The 18,545-nt window shown below is 36.0% G+C and overlaps 1 protein-coding gene across 3 annotated transcripts in view; it reads right to left on the reverse strand.

Moving 5' to 3' along the window:
* LOC105839892 (protein O-mannosyl-transferase TMTC2) overlaps positions 1-18,545 on the reverse strand; it is a 321,130-nt gene that overhangs the window by 110,418 nt on the left and 192,167 nt on the right. For all 3 annotated transcript variants that reach the window (XR_003626312.2, XM_028192590.2, XM_036286645.1), the window contains exon 5: positions 12,731-12,845. Coding sequence is in view for 2 of the 3 variants with exons in the window: in XM_028192590.2 (XP_028048391.1) it covers positions 12,731-12,845 (115 nt within the window). In the remaining variant the exon portion in view is untranslated. The remainder of the gene's footprint in view (positions 1-12,730; positions 12,846-18,545) is intronic.

Here is an 18,545-nt window from a genome sequence, read left to right on the forward strand (position 1 = left end):
TGAGTATTTTCTGCAACCTCGAAGCTTCGAAGACGTGAACATCGCTTCACCCCCTCTACTCCTAACGCGAAGCCAACTTGATATTCGCGTATAACTGTCGCTAGTATGCGATACGTCTAACGCGCGATAATTGCCAGCGTGGCAGTAAGTTTACGCGACTTTGATGTGCCTCTAATACGTGTCTCTTCGTCGTATTCAGCAGCGTAGAATCGGACTGACGGATAAATGGGTTTTGCCTGTACTCGCACATATTCGGTCGGTGTTTATGAGAGACAAACGTAAATGCGCCGGTAAAACCGGCGTGCGGCGCGCATCTCCGTAATCCGCAAGAAAATATGTCAGCCGGAAGAGCTGAGAGCCCGCTAGATTAACCACAGCTATCTCGGTTAAACTTCATCTGGCAGAGGAGAGAACGTCGGGGTCGACGTCATAGACCTTTTGAAAAATAATACAGGCAGATCTTCAGGTTAAAACATCTCGAAAAATGTCCGAAACTCACGTCCACAAAACCCCCGCATCGTTCGCAAATATTTCAGACCTCCCAGATTTTTTTGCATCCGAGTAAGCTCCTCTTGATAGCCTTTCTTCCATCGTGTTTCCGCGGAAACGATGGGAAAGGGGATGGTCCGGTTACAGCGTGGCAGTACCGCCAACGAGGTGGTATCCGATGACATAGACGAGGAAGGCCCTGAGATAATACCTTTGTACCAACCACCGGCACGAGCGGTTAAAGTTCAGGCAGGTAGTTCAAAATGGTGAAGGTACAGCCCCCCGCATGCACGCGAGGACGGGGACAACAAGAGCGGCACCGATGCATCTCAGGCCTCTCGCCGTTTCTCCGGTGAAGTGTGTGAAAAAATACAGGGACATGCGAAATGTCTCTTCTCCACGGGGAGATTGCGTCCTTCGATTTACCTACCTAACGAGTTTACGTGCGGCAGTTACTTTATAAGATAACAAAAATCAAGGATATTAGGGTGTAATAAATTTACAGAACGTTTGCAACATTTATGCTAGTAAATAGAGATGTTAATTGTTAATTTCCGATAACTTTAAACATTCGAGAAAAGTAACAGCCCTACTATTAAATGTGACTACATTTTAAATCATCCATAATTAGAGGCTCACTTCGCTTTGCCTCGAAATCTTCAATTGAGGGGACGCAGGTCACAAAGCACGACAAACATTTTCTCTTTTTCGTGGGTTCTCGTATAATTACGTTAATTTGTAATATTTGCGCTGCGACAGTAGAAGAAAATTAAAAAGCTGTTAATATTTCAATACGGTAAAATCATCAGCGTACAGTACGTCTACCAGATTTTCGCGGGATCTTACGGCGATTCTTTTTTCACATTTCTAACCATCACTTTTCCAGACAGTCAAGCCCCCGGCGGGGGACTGGCATCCATTTTTCAGCGAGTAGATCGCAGATTCTTTTGTACATTTCCAACGACAGTTTCTTTAATAGTCAAACAGTCGGGGCGAAACGCCTTCTCCCTTCTGCTTTTTCAACAAACCGGTCATAATTCCGCGTACTTGAACTCACCCCCTCCCCCCCCCCTCGGTCGCTCAAGCGTAATTCTCGTCTCGCTCGAGAGACTCAGATTAAATTCCCCTTCGTTACGACTAAGCTACGCGGTAAAGGTCGTAACTCGCGAAAAGCTCCACGAGAGAAACGGACGTGCGATATCACCGGACACTCGTCGTCAGCGCATAAATGGCCGCGGGGCGACGATGCTCGGCTATGCCTTCGCGCGCGGCACACTGTTGCGTCTTCTGACTGAGGTCGGCACGGACACCGGCCCGCATGCAAATGCGCTGAGGGTGCACAATCAAAGCACTGGCAGGACGATACATATTCAAGCGGCCGGGCCGGCCGGCGCGGACAAACATCGTACCGGATACGGGCACAACGGTTTAAGGCTGATTCGCGCTTAGCTGCACGAATCAACGTTTCCTTCTGACGAGAATCTGATGTCGGAGTTCGTGTGGATTATCGTCGCATCTATGTGTAAGGAATCATAAGAAAAATATTTATGTATTGTTGAATAATATCGTTAAAATGTTCTCGCTTTACTAAAAAGAATATTCTATGTATAAAATAATTTTCTTTTAAAATTTGCTTGCGATTTGCTTGCGAAATTATAACTCATGAGACTTCGGAACATGAACTTTGAAAAATTTTGCTACATTTTTTAGTAAAATTCTTTAAAGTCCATGTTGTCCTACGACTACCGTGACTTTAAGAGAAAAATCTAAGAAAAAAATTCTCTCTATGGAACATACGAGTATTTTTTTTAATAAAAATAAAAAATAGAAAAATAAAAGTTACTACGTAGAGGAAAATCGCCAATGTAGATCTGCTAAAGCGGCACATTTTTATTTCTCAAAAACTAAACATTGCATTGTATTAATATTGATAAAAACTAAAAAAAGATCTAGCCAGATAATTAAAGAAATAAAAATCAGCTCATACATTTATGGCTTTTTTTAATTAAAAATCTATTTTATTTAAAATATATTATAAAATATTTATGTAATCGATAAAAAATATTTTACATCGTAGTAAAAAGCTTCTAACAGTCATAAAAAAATTTAATTTGTACAAATATTTTGTACACAAATCTCATGTTTTGAAAAGAAAAAGAAAATGCAGCTTATGCTAGTTTTGGAGTGTAATTTCTCAAACATTAATTTATTCTTGGTTATGTTGCGAAAACATTAATTATTATAAAAACTCCTATACATTGTTCAAAAGAAAACATCTTCTAGCTTATATTAACGATTTTATAGTTTTATTTTTAGCTTTTGATTAAAAAATACTATCCAAGAACAAAGTGACATTGATGACCTTTCTCTATTGTTAATATTTATTATGTCCTAAATTGTTAATGTTCTTTTAAAATGCATCAATAGAAAGAGGGGGAGAAAAAATATATATTTATAAACTTAAGAATCTATATTCTATGTTAACACTTCCATGATTCATTCTAGTTTCAACATGGATCGGGATTTCTATACATGCGCAGTAAATTCATTCAGTATCAATGGAATATTAATTTCTAATGATCAAATGTATTAGTAACACTCTTGTCAACTCAAATTATCCTCGCCAAAATATGTTTCTAATTTTAATTTTTCAAATACTCTTTTTGACTCCATATTTTACTAAAATTAATTGTTATATTTATTTTACCTCTTCTTTGCAGAACCGCCAATTAAGACATTTTCACGCCCATGAAATTGTATACAGCAAATCTAACGTTTTCGCGCACTTGTTGTGCATAGGCTTAAAAATCAAATTCGAATATCGGAACGCTAAATCCTATAGATGATCAGCATAAACTTCACTAATCTATTTCTGTCAGAGCGTGAGTCAGCCTTTATATCGCTCATACCCAGAGATGCGACGTATATGCACAAGGAACACACATAGTAGCAAGGCTGAAAGCCAGGCGAAACGGGGAGGGATTGAGGATGACGATGAGGATGAGGAGGACGAGGGGAAGGAGGCGCAGATACGGAGATCGCGCGAATGGTCGGTTGCAGGTACAGCCTGTATACATTGCCAGGACAACAGATTCCAGGAGGTCTATGGCGGATATGTGCGCGCACGCTGTACACGACCGACAGGGTGAAGCCCATCAATTTCCCATTCAATTCGCCAGGCCCGTCTTCCGCACCCTCGCGTCTACCTGCGGCCTACTCGTCTTGCAGCTCGTACAGCGCGACTCGCGAGGATCGGTTTCGCGTAAGGTAAGATATTCTGTTAGCGAGGATCCTAACGGCTTAGGCTCCGCATTCTCGCGTTCAACGTTAGACGGCTGCGCGCTGCTCGAATTCTCGCCTCGCCTCTCGCGTTGTGTGTCTCTCCGAACCCGAGCTTCGCTTGTATTCAATGGATACAACGCAGCATTAAACGGTCGTGTTTCGAATTACGCACAGCGATACGCTATAGCTGCGAACACGCGTTCAGCATTTTAATTTTTATATCCTGAAAAGAAAGCTGTTTGATAATAATAATAATTAAGCCTTGACAATAGTTATTTCAAATCAAATGAAATAACTTCAATTAAACGTTTGATGATAATTAGTAATCGTTTGAAAAGTGATCGTTCAGTGATCGTTAATTTCATTTCGAATATTCAGTGATCGTTTAATTTTAATAATCGCATAGATTACTATTAATATAATTATACAACGTACTATTAAATACTCGATTGTATTAATGAAATTTTCAATTAAAATTATTTCATCAAGACATGATTATTCTTACCACTCTTTTTTTTCAATGCATTAAATCAATGAAATAACAAAATAATCCATGAGACTTAAAAAAAAATCTTTAAGGAGAGAGAGAGAGAGAGAGAAGAGAAGCAAAAATCGTTTAGAACATTCCCTTTAAAGTGCCTGTGACTATTTTTCCTATAAATTATTTCTAGAAAACATTCCCACGCCTTCTATGTTTATTCAGAAAATATAATACTGCGATCTAAAACAGCTAACGGTACATTATTCATCGCTAAATGTGTATGGTTTCAGTATAGACCACAGATGTCAGTTTCACGTAAATAAAAATAACATAAACAACATATTTCCAAAGAAACAATCTGTATATTTCCAAAAGTCGTTAGTTACAAATTAGAGCAAGATTCTTCTGTTTAAAAAGTAATATTCTGAAAAGTACTATTCCTAATCGTTGATCTGAATGTAGCGTAATTACTTAAATTTTCTTTTGGTTTAATTTTAAAGAATGTTCGCTTATTACATAATGGTCTCTTGATTGAGAATTTCCAGAGAATTTCAAAGTCATAATGTTCACGATACAAAACGTTAATCCGGTTTATTTAACATCGCACGTTACGATATTTCTAAAGTCGAGCATCCAGCACAAAAACTCAGAGTATATTGTTTAACTTTCTCCTTTAAAGTTTCGTAAAATTTCACAATATCTTCGATGCGATTTAAAAATACGATGCTGTGATAAAATAAAAATGCGCGGGTATTTTTATTATAGCAAGAATTTTTTTTTCTTTGTGTTTAAATTAACCCTACAGAATAAACACGTTATCTTTCACTATTTATATAAATTCTGGACATGTAGTACAGTTTTCAAACAAAAGAGCTTCTTAAATCGTTTAACAGTTGCATTTGTTTAGCGATTGCATGGTTTTCTATTTTCGAAAAATACACGGATAAAATTCGAATCGACGCAGTCCTCTTTTTAATTTTACATGGTTCCATTGGGGGTCGACCTAAAATCGGTCCATTACCAAAATGACGTATCGATTCTATATATCCGCTGCAGTACAGTGCAGCGATACGTGTAAAGAAATTTAATGCATATCCGCGGTCTTTCTGGACAGCTAAATGGCGCGTCCTATTTTTATATCCCACCTACATATTTTTTATATATCTGTATTGATAATAATAATAATAATTGTATTGAGTACGATAGATGGCAATATTATGTGCAAATACATTGTAGAATGAACAATGATTGTCCCAGGGCACGCAATAGCTAATATAATGCATATATTATCAAATTATTAATGTAATATAATCAACGAAAGAAAAAATACACATAATTCATCGTATTATTTAAGGAGTTTTAAAATTATTATATTTATTTGATAGTATCGCAATTACGGCAAAAAAATTGTATTCGTGATTATGATTTATTCGTGCGAGTGAGATGATCAAAAATATCCTGAAATATATTTCATAACGACGATCATGATGAAATATTTAATCTTAATCCGACAATTTGCACTAACTTATGAATGTAAATTTACAGTAATCTGTGTCGTGCTATTGCGCGATTATTATTTTACACTTTTGAACAAAAAAAAAAGTCAAACTCGCGGACTAATTGAGCGATCGTGCCAAATAGTGATACGAGTCAATAATTAGTCGGCCGGCGTGTTATATATTCTGATATAATACGCGATTATCTCTGCGCAACGTATAACTCTCAACCTTTTTGAAGCGCGGAAAAACGTATTACGATAAAGTAGCCGTATTTTCCAGCGAGTGCTTTCACAAACCGTTTCATTCCTCGAAAACGAGGAGAATATGATTTATACCATTGCTTCGTCCAACGGGCGCAGTTACGACCGCGGCGTCGAAAAACAGACTCCGACTGTAACCGCGCTATGAAAGCTGTATGAAAACACAATCGGGGCACGAATATCCCACCAAAGCACAGCCAGTTCATTGTCTCTGACCGGAGTGCAGCGCGACGCGCGGCGCAATTAGCGAGTCTTTGATTGTCATTAAAATAATCAGTTAATTAGTCGCTTAATTTTCTTCGTCGTGCGATGCGTGCGGCAAGCCTATATGACTATGCAATGACGCATTTGTCGAGGTCTTTGGCTCTGCCTTCCCCCTCCCCCCTCTCTCTCTCTTTCTCTGATGCATCTGCATCTTCCGTGCCATTTCGCGCGTCAATGCATCGTATAACAGAGCATACCTGCCTACTGCTTTACGGCGACGAGGCGCCCCAGGCGTCGCGACGACAATTAAGCTTCGAGCAAGAGGGAGAGAGAGAGAGAGGGGGGGGGGGGAAGGAGCCTCCTTTGACGTGGGTGTCAATTCCCGCCTCGAATCAACCGATTCCATTTTCCGCTGAACGACCGCCGGGAATCAACTTCCGTCTCGCAACGAAACGCGTTGTGAGCTAATTTGGTTAGCTATTTTAGCGGCATAGAGCATCGTAGATAATTACCGAGTAAGGTTATTGTTGCAATGATCACAAATAGCAATCCTGGCTATTTAATATTATAAACTTTATCTTATAAGAAAGTTTTATCTTACAAGAAAAACAATTTGTCGTGCGGTTATTATAATTCTGTTATGATCTGTGTAATACGCGCCACACGAACGACGTTTCATCATATATTTGCGCGATTAAGGGGAACTGACTTCAGCTATAATTATTAATTATCTCGCTCGCTCTGTTGTTTTGTGACGCGCCTTTTTTCCTCGGTCGTTTTTCGCGCGCGTCGAGTCTTCGTCAGAGAGAATTATCAAACCATCACGTTGTTGTAACAATGAAAGGGCGAAGGGGGAGGGCGCGGCTAATTAAGTATCGACCTGCCGACAGGGGTAACAGAGTAATACATAATTACGATGTATTCTTTGGATACCCGCTCGGGGAGAGCTTTTTGCCCCCTCACGGTTTTCCTAACACGCGGCAAAGACTAATCAATTTTCCATTCACCGGCAGCTGCTGATGGATGACTTACGATCACGCCGGGGTTTTAATAAATCAACATCCGTCGCCGCTACCCGGGCCTGTCATCAGTCTCCTTAGGGGTTGACCTCGGTAGAAGAGAGGCAGTAGGCGCAAAATCGCCAATCGCTGTCCTGTCGCAGCGCGAACAAGCGAGATGGTCAAGCGTATTGCGCAAATCGATCCATCGTCAGAACTGAGATAAATGTCACTTTATTCTACGATTTTCATCGAAAGAAACAAAAGATTACACCACAAATCGGATTGTGATACATGTAATGCGCGAAGTTTTGTTTAAATAATTCCAAATTATTTGATAAAAGTAATATAAATCATGTAAATATTTTAAATAAAATAAAGATAATTTTACTTTAAATTTACTTGGGTAAAGGATGAAATTATGAGCTATTTCATCTAAATAATTTTAACATAATATCGCTTTTAAACAAAAATAATACCTTTATATTTTTATCAAATATTTATTTCTTAAGCGCACAAATTCGATTAAATCGCATTAACGCGCACTAGTGCATATTAAAGCCATTGTACACTAATTTAATCTAACAAATAAACCTACGGAAATACACTCCGATTTCTTCCAAACTTAGCATAAATATAGAACTACGAAAAACATCTTACTCATCTTATTCTCTTTCTCTTCATGTTTACTCATAAACGATTTTTAAACAGTTACTATCTTTTTAGTTTTATTCTTATATTTATTAGTAGAATAATGATTTTCTAAAGGATTGTAACCCTGAGGGGAATTAAAACAAATAAACTAACTAGTAGAATAATAATATATATACATATATATAAAAAAACAAAATTTAGTACAAGATATAGAAACTTGTAGGATCGCTGATTATGAAAACATTTATATCTTGTATTAAGTTTTAGTTTTTATATTATTATTGTTTTTATTTTAAATATAAATGTGAAGATGAAAATTAAAGAAATATTAAAACTAATTACGAGTATAAATGGAAAAACAGGCGAAATATTTGTAATAGTTCTACACATTTGTCATAAGTTTGAAAGAAATCGGAGTGCACCCACTTGGATAGATTTAGTTGTGAATGTAAAAGAGTAAAATATTAATATTTCCAATAAAATACACATTTTTAACAATACAATAAAATATTAATTTACGATTTTGTGATTTAGTCGACGAACGATATTCATATATTATATTTAACCTTACGTCGATTTGTATACAACAGCTTTAATATGCACTATGCATGCTATTCAGATTATTAACTTTATCAAGACAACTTTATCAGAAAAGAGATCTTAAAGATTCTTCGATATCTAATTAATAACTGTTTCAAGGTTGACAAAATATTGCCGGTGCGCATACAGAGTTTATATGTAAAATACAAGAGAACATTAAATTAATAGAAAAATTATATTCGATACCAAGATACGCTGCAGACAGAAATAAACAATCTAAACTTTATCTTTATGTTTTAAACATTTATCAGTTAAATAGTTAACTTGCTATTAGTCTAATATTGTTGTTAATTATTTTTCGTTATTGTATAAGACTCGAGTCTTGTTTGTAATTTTTCAGAATTTTCTGAATTTCAAATAAAAAAATACAGAAAATGCAAAAAATAAAATAAATATACAACTATACATAAAAGAGAGAGAGAGAGAGAGAGAGAGAGAGAGAGAGAGAGAGAGAGAGAGAGAGAGAGAGAGAGAGAGAGAGATCGAGTAAAAAGTGCAAGCAAAATGACTAAACTTGTTAGTGCAAATGTCCGGTTAACAAAAGGGAAATTTTAAAATTCCATACCGATGCGTACACTCGCTATACATTAACATAAAAATAATTTGAAAAAAAAAAACATTTCTTCTATATCTAAAATAAAGATATAAATAATTATTCTAATATCTAAATAAAGGTAAGATAAAGCCATTTTTCATTTAGATAATTGTTAAGATAATTTTATATAGATAACTACTAGCATTGATGACACAATAAGTAAAAACAAAGGGGGATTTAATATGTCTGAGAAAATCATGAAGCACGAAGTGAACTTTATATTTTCTTCATAGCAGCCAGGCTGTAATATCCTGCGATATATCTGATCTGCTCGTAAATTTCCGCGAAAGAAAGTAAAACGGCCGGAGGGAGACGAGAACGTGGCGGGCGAGCGAACGAACGATATATACGTCGCTTTCTTATTAACCGCTTCTTTCTTTCACGGATAATGATGGAAGGACGTAACGGAAATTTTCCGAGCTATTGATTCGTATCGATAACGTACGTCGGATGATAATTGTGCGCTGTGTATCATCGAAAGGGATAATAATCGGAAGATGATCAAACGATCCGTTATTTTTCAAAGAAATTTATTTCGCGAAAGAATACACACGTAGGAGGGAAAACGGAATGAAGGTTACGATTTACGATCCCAATTTTACTTCTAATAACACATGGAGAGCTTGCATGTTTGCTAATTGAGCTATAGAGTACCTTAGAATTCCTTTTGTATCGTTTTCAACTTTAATATCTATAGTGTCAAATCATAGATATGATGTATCATCAGCGAAATTCTGATGATACTAGCAAACTTTTTCGACTTTTGTCGGAAGCATTAGTGATAGGTAATTACATCGCGCTTCATTTCACTCTAAAAGCTGATTCTGTGAAGGCCTGGAAGGTATTACCGTCAGTGCCACGAAGGGACAAACGTCGGGTGTGGCTTATCTGAACGGACGAGCGGTTTCACCGGAATTTGCTTGTAACCGCTTGTAGCCGCAGTGCACGCTGGTTCAGCATGTTGAAGTAACGTATATAGTAATTACTTAACGAAGTAAATATGATTTCACACGCTCGTATGTACGCCCCGGTAATATTTTTCAAACATTTGTCCATGTTAAGATAACGTAGATAGTAAATAATTGTACCAAACTGTATATAAAGTGTCACGGAATAGACATGTCATAGAAATGTTATTTAAAAAAAAGGTTTTGTTAATTGTTCCGCGTCGAAAAGTAGAAATGATCTGATACAAGATATAATTATTTCATGTCATGTTATTACGGAGATGGATAAATAAAATGTCATGTCGGAAAATTAAGACTGAAAGGAGCAATCATAGTGTGTAAAAATCGTAATACTGTTGAAATGACTATAATACTGAGGTTACTCAGTGTCAAATCTTTTTTTAAATATCCTTTTTTTTTATTTACACATTTACAGTATCGAATCCGACAGACTTGTTTGAATAAGTAAGTGAGAACAAAAAGATGTTTTACACAACCGACCCAATTCTGTCTATCGTGTTCTGCTGTCCATTTGAGTATCTCGAAATATTCAGCGTATTAATTTATTAATTTACATATGCGATCCAAATATCGTGCAGCAATTAATAATATTGTTACATGTATAAAACGATTATGATAATTAACAGCTGGCAATTAAATAACTGATAATGAAACCTAGTAAACTCTTAATAGATCCTTTCAAATATATTTTAGCATGTTTTACTATCACAAGTAAAATCTAATCACACATGTCCTACATATACCAAGGACATGTAAAGCATATTTTCACCTATCTTGCCTCTTAAAAATTTTATCTCCATTGATTATATTTATGGAATATTAAAGTTTGATGTCGAGTCTTCTCGATCATCCTACGCAGTTTTGATCCATTTAAACAAACATTAATTAAATTTATTCTACTCTAAAATTACTTTAGTTGTAATATTATCAATCTGGTTCTCATTTACCATCTCTTATATAAGTACAGTGTGTTAAGCGAATGATGGAATTATGGCGATTGAAGACAAAGTGATTTCGGCACAGATCTGATAGGGAATAATTTAGAATATTAATTTGTAATAATTCCCTAGTAATTTATTATTGATTTTAATGGGAGCCTCTCTAAAAAGCTTTCACATCCTACCGTATCAAAATGAATAATAAATATCGATCAGTTGCGCACCGAAATCACTTCTCCCATCGCCATAACTTGGCTGTATCGATTGATACGCCGCTGTCGATCGATCGTTCAATTTAGCCGACAGGAGTGCCATACTAAGATGTCTATGGTGGATACATAATGGGGCAAGTACGTGGCGCGTAGTACGTGCCACGTAGCCGGCTTATCAGAAGCGTGCAGAGGGTAGGCAGGCTTATCGACTCAACGGCTTGACAGGCTTCCACGTCCTTTCCCACCTTCGATAGGTGGAGCGTCGAAAGATGATGAGTGCCGATCGAAGGACCCGGGGGACTCTCGGTAGCTCTCTCGGGGCTAGCCTCGGTAAGCCCTGTACCAAGTCGTTGATGCGTCGTGAGGAAGGAGATAGCACGGTCGTGGAGGCCACGCTGACCGATATTACGTGCTTAAGGAGCTCATGGCCGTTGCCCGATATGACTACAGCGGTAAACAGAGTTTCCCACCGGGCACCCTCTTTCCGGATCGGCTTAGCGCGAGCAAATATATTCCACGCCACGGCGCGGCGAATCGGAAAAAATCGGGGCGGAATTAGTCGGTCAAATATGGGGATCGCCTGGTAATCTTCTTACCAGCATCCGTGCTTCATCGAGTCGTCTTTAGCGGACTAAGTAAGATGCTACTTATAAAGAGAGAGATTCAAGACCCTTACGAAGACGAACTTACATTGAGGCTAATATAGCCTTTTTTAGATTCAAGCCTCCTAATAACGCCGGAAAAAGTCTCGCAAAATAATTTTGCTCGACAATATCTCTTGTGATATTTTAAAAATGTATTTCGCACAGAATACAAAAAATACGTCTTTTTTTTGCAATTCTTGGTTTAAGGGGATTCTGTGTGTTTGCCAACATTTTTAAATAAACCAATTTTTTAATTGGCTTTATAGAATTGTAAAAGTCTCTTACAAAATTAAAGTACACACAATCTAAAGGAAAATAGTCGAGTTCATATAAAAAACAACAAACATTTTTATCTTTCGTACGTAGGATACTTGTTGACAATATTTGTTTAATATACAAAATCTATGATATATAATATGCAAAAAAATCATATCTCTTTAGGGATAATATGTACAAATAATATCGTACAATTCAAACTAAGATTAAAAACCTAGGAAAAAAGATTAGCTACGTTAACTTTTTACAATTGCATTTCCAAATATAGAATGATAAAAAAAGCAATCTGAAAAATATTTTTTCATTTTCAATATAAAGTGCAGGTCATAGGTTAATATTAATATGTGTACTTTAATTTTGTAAACATATTTTTCAAATCTATAAAAGAAATACGTACGAAATCTTCATAATGTAAATTATTAAGATTTCGTATAATCAACTTTAACAGGCACTTCAGGAGCCTCTTAACAGATTTGAAAAACTGTTAATTGCAAAACTGATAAATTATCAAGTTTTTCTAATTCATTATTCTTGTATCTGTGTATCTGATATACAATGCGGTTCACATATATCACGCGGTATATTGATGTAAACGATAACAATGTGAATAAATTAGGATGTGGTACTTACAGGTTGTAGTGCACGTCTGCCATATTGGGTCGATAGCGAAGGGCTTGAACAAATGCTTCTTCCGCTTCGGCTACTCGCCCTTGCTCGCTGAGAATGCTGCCCAGGTTGCCATAAGCTAGAACCAGAGTAAACAATATTTGATTTAATGTTTTGTAAAATGTCAGCAAAATGTTAAAATGTTAGAAGTATTAACAAATTGATGACTGTTCATACAAAAATAATAAACGTAATAAACAAGAAAATTTACGGTTATCGAAAAATGTAGAAAATAAAGGACTGAAAAGTGTAATAAAGGGAATACGGCGTCAGTGCAGGAAACCGACGGAACAACAAGCTAATTATTAACGGATGGCACATTGTACAGGCGCGAAATACGTCTTACGCTTTCGGTGTTAATTATTATCCTAACGGCAATTACTTGAGAATTATCACGATCAAGATACTCCCGCCCATCATTTCTCTGCTTACGTGTCTGCTTGTAGTTGAATATTCAACTCGTTAAATGATCAGCAGGAAGTGCTGCCCGGGAACATAGTTACATGCTGTGCGCACGCACATCGCGCCTATATACATCACCTGCCAGACATAAAGGTTAATATTTTCGCAGTTATTACACTTCCAGCGTTATTATGTGATATTTGAAGTGTAGTTTGCACAGAACACTTTACCGTTTGAGTGATATTAATTCCGGCAAATCCAAAGTAAAATAAGACCATTTCAAAGCAGAATTAAATATCATACATAATACATATCGAACATTTCCATCAGATTAAGTTTTTATAATGTTCATTAGACATTTATATATATATTTTTTTTCCAACAATTATATATTTATATTTTCTTCTTTTTTTAATACTACGATTCTCTTCTTTTAAATAATAGCATTTTTTAAATAATTTCTTTTTATATAGAAAGAGAAGGTTTTTTTTTGAAGTATGTAATGATTTAGTTAAATACAATAATTATATACGTTCAAGTTGGTTGAATTGGAATGTCAAAAACTCTTGCAGCATCCAACAAGTTAGTTTCAAATGCATTTATACCTATCGAAATTTTTTAGATATTTCAGAAAAAAAATTGTTTTTGTAAGAAATCATTCCCTAAAAATGGTACCTATTTAAAATAATTTAAAGCAAAAAGGAGAAAAGACATAAATGTTTATTCATAAAAAAAATTTATATCTAGTAAAATTATATATTTGCTTTTTAATGGTTAATTCTGTTTTGAAGCGGTTTTATTTCGAAAATTGGATTCACCAGAATTACCGTGGCAACAAAATCTACTTTTATATAGAAATCTTAATTAAAATAATAAAAATATCTCTCCAAATTTTTTTTTTCTTAATTTTATCGGTACATTTTTAAGATGCACACCAAGTTGTATGTAAATGATACGTTATCACAATGTAATCTATGGAAATCACCGATAAAAGCACAATGCTAGAGTTACACGTGCGCGTTAAAATCAACGAGTAGACATCAACCCAATGCAGCAGAGCGAGTCTCCGCGACCTCGGAGATGCAAAGAGGAGAATGTACACAGCTGTAAGAAGCAGACTGTTGAACAGGAAGGTTGGGGGTGGGTCTGCGTCAAAGAGGTGAGAATGGGCATGGACGCATCGTCCGCCAAATACGCGAGCGAGCGAGCGAGCGAACGCGCGCGCGACTGCGTCGGCGCGACCCCTGAACCAACAAAATGTAAATTTATTTCTTGTAGCGGAGCAGCCTGTTAACACGGTAACACGCAATTTCTGTCGGTGCAATTAAAACGCGCTGCGACGTCGCTGTGTGCTGACGTCGCGCGCCAGTAGACGAGCGCGCTGTGTCGGCGTCAACTCGCGTAACCACTCGCTCTACGGCGCTCTCGCGTTCTCTTTGTCCATCCCGTTCGCGTTTGTGGGGACATAAAAAAAAAAGGGATGAAGATTGGGTGGAAATGGGAAGCATCCTGAGAGGAAAGACGAGATTGTCTCGCGAGAGCGATGGGGCGAATGCCAGGTCGCGGAATTAAGATGAGCAGTTCTGGCATTGTTAATTTAAACAATGTGGCTTAAACAATGGAGCTTTCTTAGTCAAAATGTGATAAGCGTAATCATCTTTCGTTTATTAAGTCAGACTGGAATGAATTTCTTCCGACGAGACGGAAATATTGTAATGAAATATAACGATTGCAATAGCAAGAATAGCAATTAACGTGCATCACATCGAGTAAGGATTTATATAAAATGTAAGAATATATAAACTGAAATTTAATATTACTCTTGTCCCAAAACAATATGTCAATCTTATTTAATTCAATCGTAGACGAGAATTTTAATCGTAACATCGGTTTAATTTTATACATAATTGCAATAAAATTGATATTAAAAATCCTGTTACATTATAACGTACTAATATAACGTATTAATACAAAAAATTTTTCGCTCATCTTCTGCAACAACGATATAACTTAAAAAATAAAATTTGTCAGTTTAAATGTTTTAAATTATTACAATTTTGGAACATCATTTTCTAATATGATTTTGGTGCAGCGATTTAATTTTTCTTTATTTAATCAAATTCACGTGAAAGTTCTTTCTTTCCATAGATAATTCTAAAGTAGCAATTTTTTAATTAGGTTGTTGTAACAATTACATTTTATAATCATTGATGACATCTAAGGTAATTTTGTTGCAAAACTAATTCTGATTTCGAAATAATATGGAAACGATACAAGCTCACAAAGTCTTTAGAATGCTCGGGGTTAATCGAGAGTATATAAATAATAAAGGCTTGGATGAGATAATTTTTAAAATAACGTAACGCGACCGATGACGTGAAACAGATGCGCAGCGCTGATGTGCGGCACAATTAATACAAACTACTGTCCGGTAGATTAAATCGTGCAATCAATCGTCAGATTATCACGAAGGTAAATGGGGCGAATAAAATGTAAAAAGTGGCAAAGACGGATGCCGTTAGTACGCATGTGAACGAAGAATCGAGTATATAACTTATGTGGTCGTGCTGCATCATATCGAGTTTAAAAACCAAATATCCAGCAGTTTTTCCCTTGTAAATTTATTCGCAAAAAGATCGTACCGTTTGTACTTTCAAGGCACTTTTTAATATACGAAATAGGAAAACGTTGCGAAATTGCTTTCAATATACTGGGTATACATATAACAGCGAGAATATAGGCGGCAACAGTCGTGAAAGAGGTCAAATTAATACGGCCAGGAACTCGTTGCGTCTCTCTGGCAATATACTCGCGTATACTCGCGTTGTATCGCGCGGATGAAACACATTACTGAAGCGAAGTAAAAATTCTCGCCGGTGAGAGAGAGAGAGAGAGAGAGAGAGAGAGAGAGAGAGAGAGAGAGAGAGAGAGAGAGAGAGATTGAGAGGAGTAAGGGGGAGGTGGAGAGGAGCCGGCCGGACGGGCAGTTACGTTCACGGGACTGTAAGTTAAAATAATTACGAAAAAGTACACCGTGGAGGATAAGCGCCGTATGAAAGTGGATAAAAGGTGAAAAAGGTCAGGACGGATTAGAAGGGTGCATTAAAGGGAGAACCCGACGGAAGATGAGAAGAAACGAGAAACTCGCGTATGCTCTTAACACGCGTATATGTTGGCGCGCATAAGACGTTTCCGTCAAATAGATTAAAAATATGATTATAGGATATGCAGAGGTAGGAGAGAAATGAGGAAAAGAAATGGTTAATCTTTCAGTGCATTAAACAATCACGAACAGAAAACAATCTAAAAGATATAACAATTGTTCCATATTTACGCAGAGAAAAAAATTAGTATTAAATTAAAATCAATATATTCTGCTTAATAATCATTGTCTTATATGATATGTGTATGAATAAAATCTTTAAAGAATTTTTGATAATCTAAAATAAAACTTGCTTACATAAAAAAATTTGTATCGTTTGTCACATTAAAAAAAATATATTCATCTTTATTCAATAATAATTTTTTTAATTGAAAAAAAAATTTAAAAACTCTGAAATAATAATATCAAATTAAAAGTTAGAATTGTTTAATGCTATTATCAATAAACAATTATATGATATCCTTTTTTTTTAGGTGATAATTATTATAATATTGAAATAAAAATATATTTTATTGGAATTTAAGGTAATCAGATATTCTTTAAAGATTTTATATTTTTATTTGTATATGAAAGAAAAAGTGTGTTCTAGTTTGCTATTATTTACTTATTATTTTTATTGGCTTTTATGCCATTATCTTATGTTTTTTATATTAAAAAGAATCAAGTCAAAATTGATCATTTCGGAATCGAATTATAAGAATTACAAAGTCAACATCGGTAAAGATTAACATTAAAATATACATAAAATATACATAAAATCAACATTTTTCGCATTCGAAAGTACGTATCTGCAAGTCAAAATATATGTTAACTCTCATCGGAATATGTAAGATGCAGGAAACTGTGAAAAAGAAGAAAAGAGGAAAACAAAGCATCGTGAAAACAGAGAAACAGATTTTTTTTCTCCTTTCACGCCGCGTATTCATCTTTCCGATAATTTCATACACACGGTAGGTGCGTAGTTGCTTGCGCCGAGGTGCAAGATGAACAGACGGGATAACACACGCCCGTCGGGCACAACAATAGCCCCGGCGTTGTAACGAGAAAACAGGAGGTGCGCGATACCCGTCGGCTCCGTCGGCTGGCAGGAAGAATTTCACTTTTACATGGTCATATATTTCGCCGCGGTGACGCGCCTATCGGGCTTCGATCAACGCGCAATGGCTTTTTATTATTAACGCGCGCGGCAACGTTTACTATCTTTATGTCTTTAATCCGCCCGGCGAGGCGGCAACGCACGGGACATCGGTTATTCTCCTTCCTCTTTTTTTTTATGACACTGCCGTGTGTATAAGGGGTAACGTTCTCATAGATAACGCATGCATTTAAGGGCTCGTAGTCGACGACGGAATGGTCGTAGCTAATAAAAATGTCACCAATGGTGACGATACTTCATAAGATATTGAAACGACTCGATCCCCTTCCTCCTCTCGCTACACTCCAGATAAAACACAAAGTCACAATAACATCATAATGATATATGTCATTGTGATTTTATTTGTCACTTATAAGTACATAAAAAATGCTCTTATGACATCATCATGATGTCATCAAATGATATCATTGTGACTTCTGTATTCTATCTGGGACATGATATATGATTGCGATTGTTAAAAAGAAATATATATTATTCAATAAAAGTAGATTTTAAGCAGTTCTACTTGATGGAAACTGTCAGATACATTTTGATATTTCTTTTCCTTTATCGTCATCTTTTGTTCTTGTTTATCACTCTATGTACGTACATACATATATAAATACATACATGTGTGCGTCCACATGCGGAGAATTCATTTTTAGCCTTATTACCAGTGTTGTCATATCACTTCACGCAATCTTTTGTACTATTGCTCTTATCGATGTCAGATTGAGAAATTTTATTTCAAATTTGACGCAGCGCTTCTTCTAAATTTGTCACAGTTGTGACTTGAATATTCTTGAATATTCCACGTATAAGTGCAAGTACGCAGGCGCGCGCGCACACAATTATTAGAAATACCTAAAATACAAATAAATGTATATTTTTGGAAATATTAAAAAGCGTCTAAAAATTTATAAGAAAAATGGTTAGTAAAAAAAGACTCAGAATATAAATAAATGTCAAACTGACTAGTATGGGTGAATCATATATTTTTGGTGGAAAGGTGACCTCAAACTGTCCATAAAAAAATAGTTGATGCTAATCGAGTCATTACAGTGCTACTTCGTATAAGC

The sequence above is a fragment of the Monomorium pharaonis genome, chromosome 5, assembly GCF_013373865.1.
Source record: "Monomorium pharaonis isolate MP-MQ-018 chromosome 5, ASM1337386v2, whole genome shotgun sequence".
In the NCBI taxonomy this organism is placed as follows: Eukaryota; Metazoa; Arthropoda; class Insecta; order Hymenoptera; family Formicidae; genus Monomorium; species Monomorium pharaonis.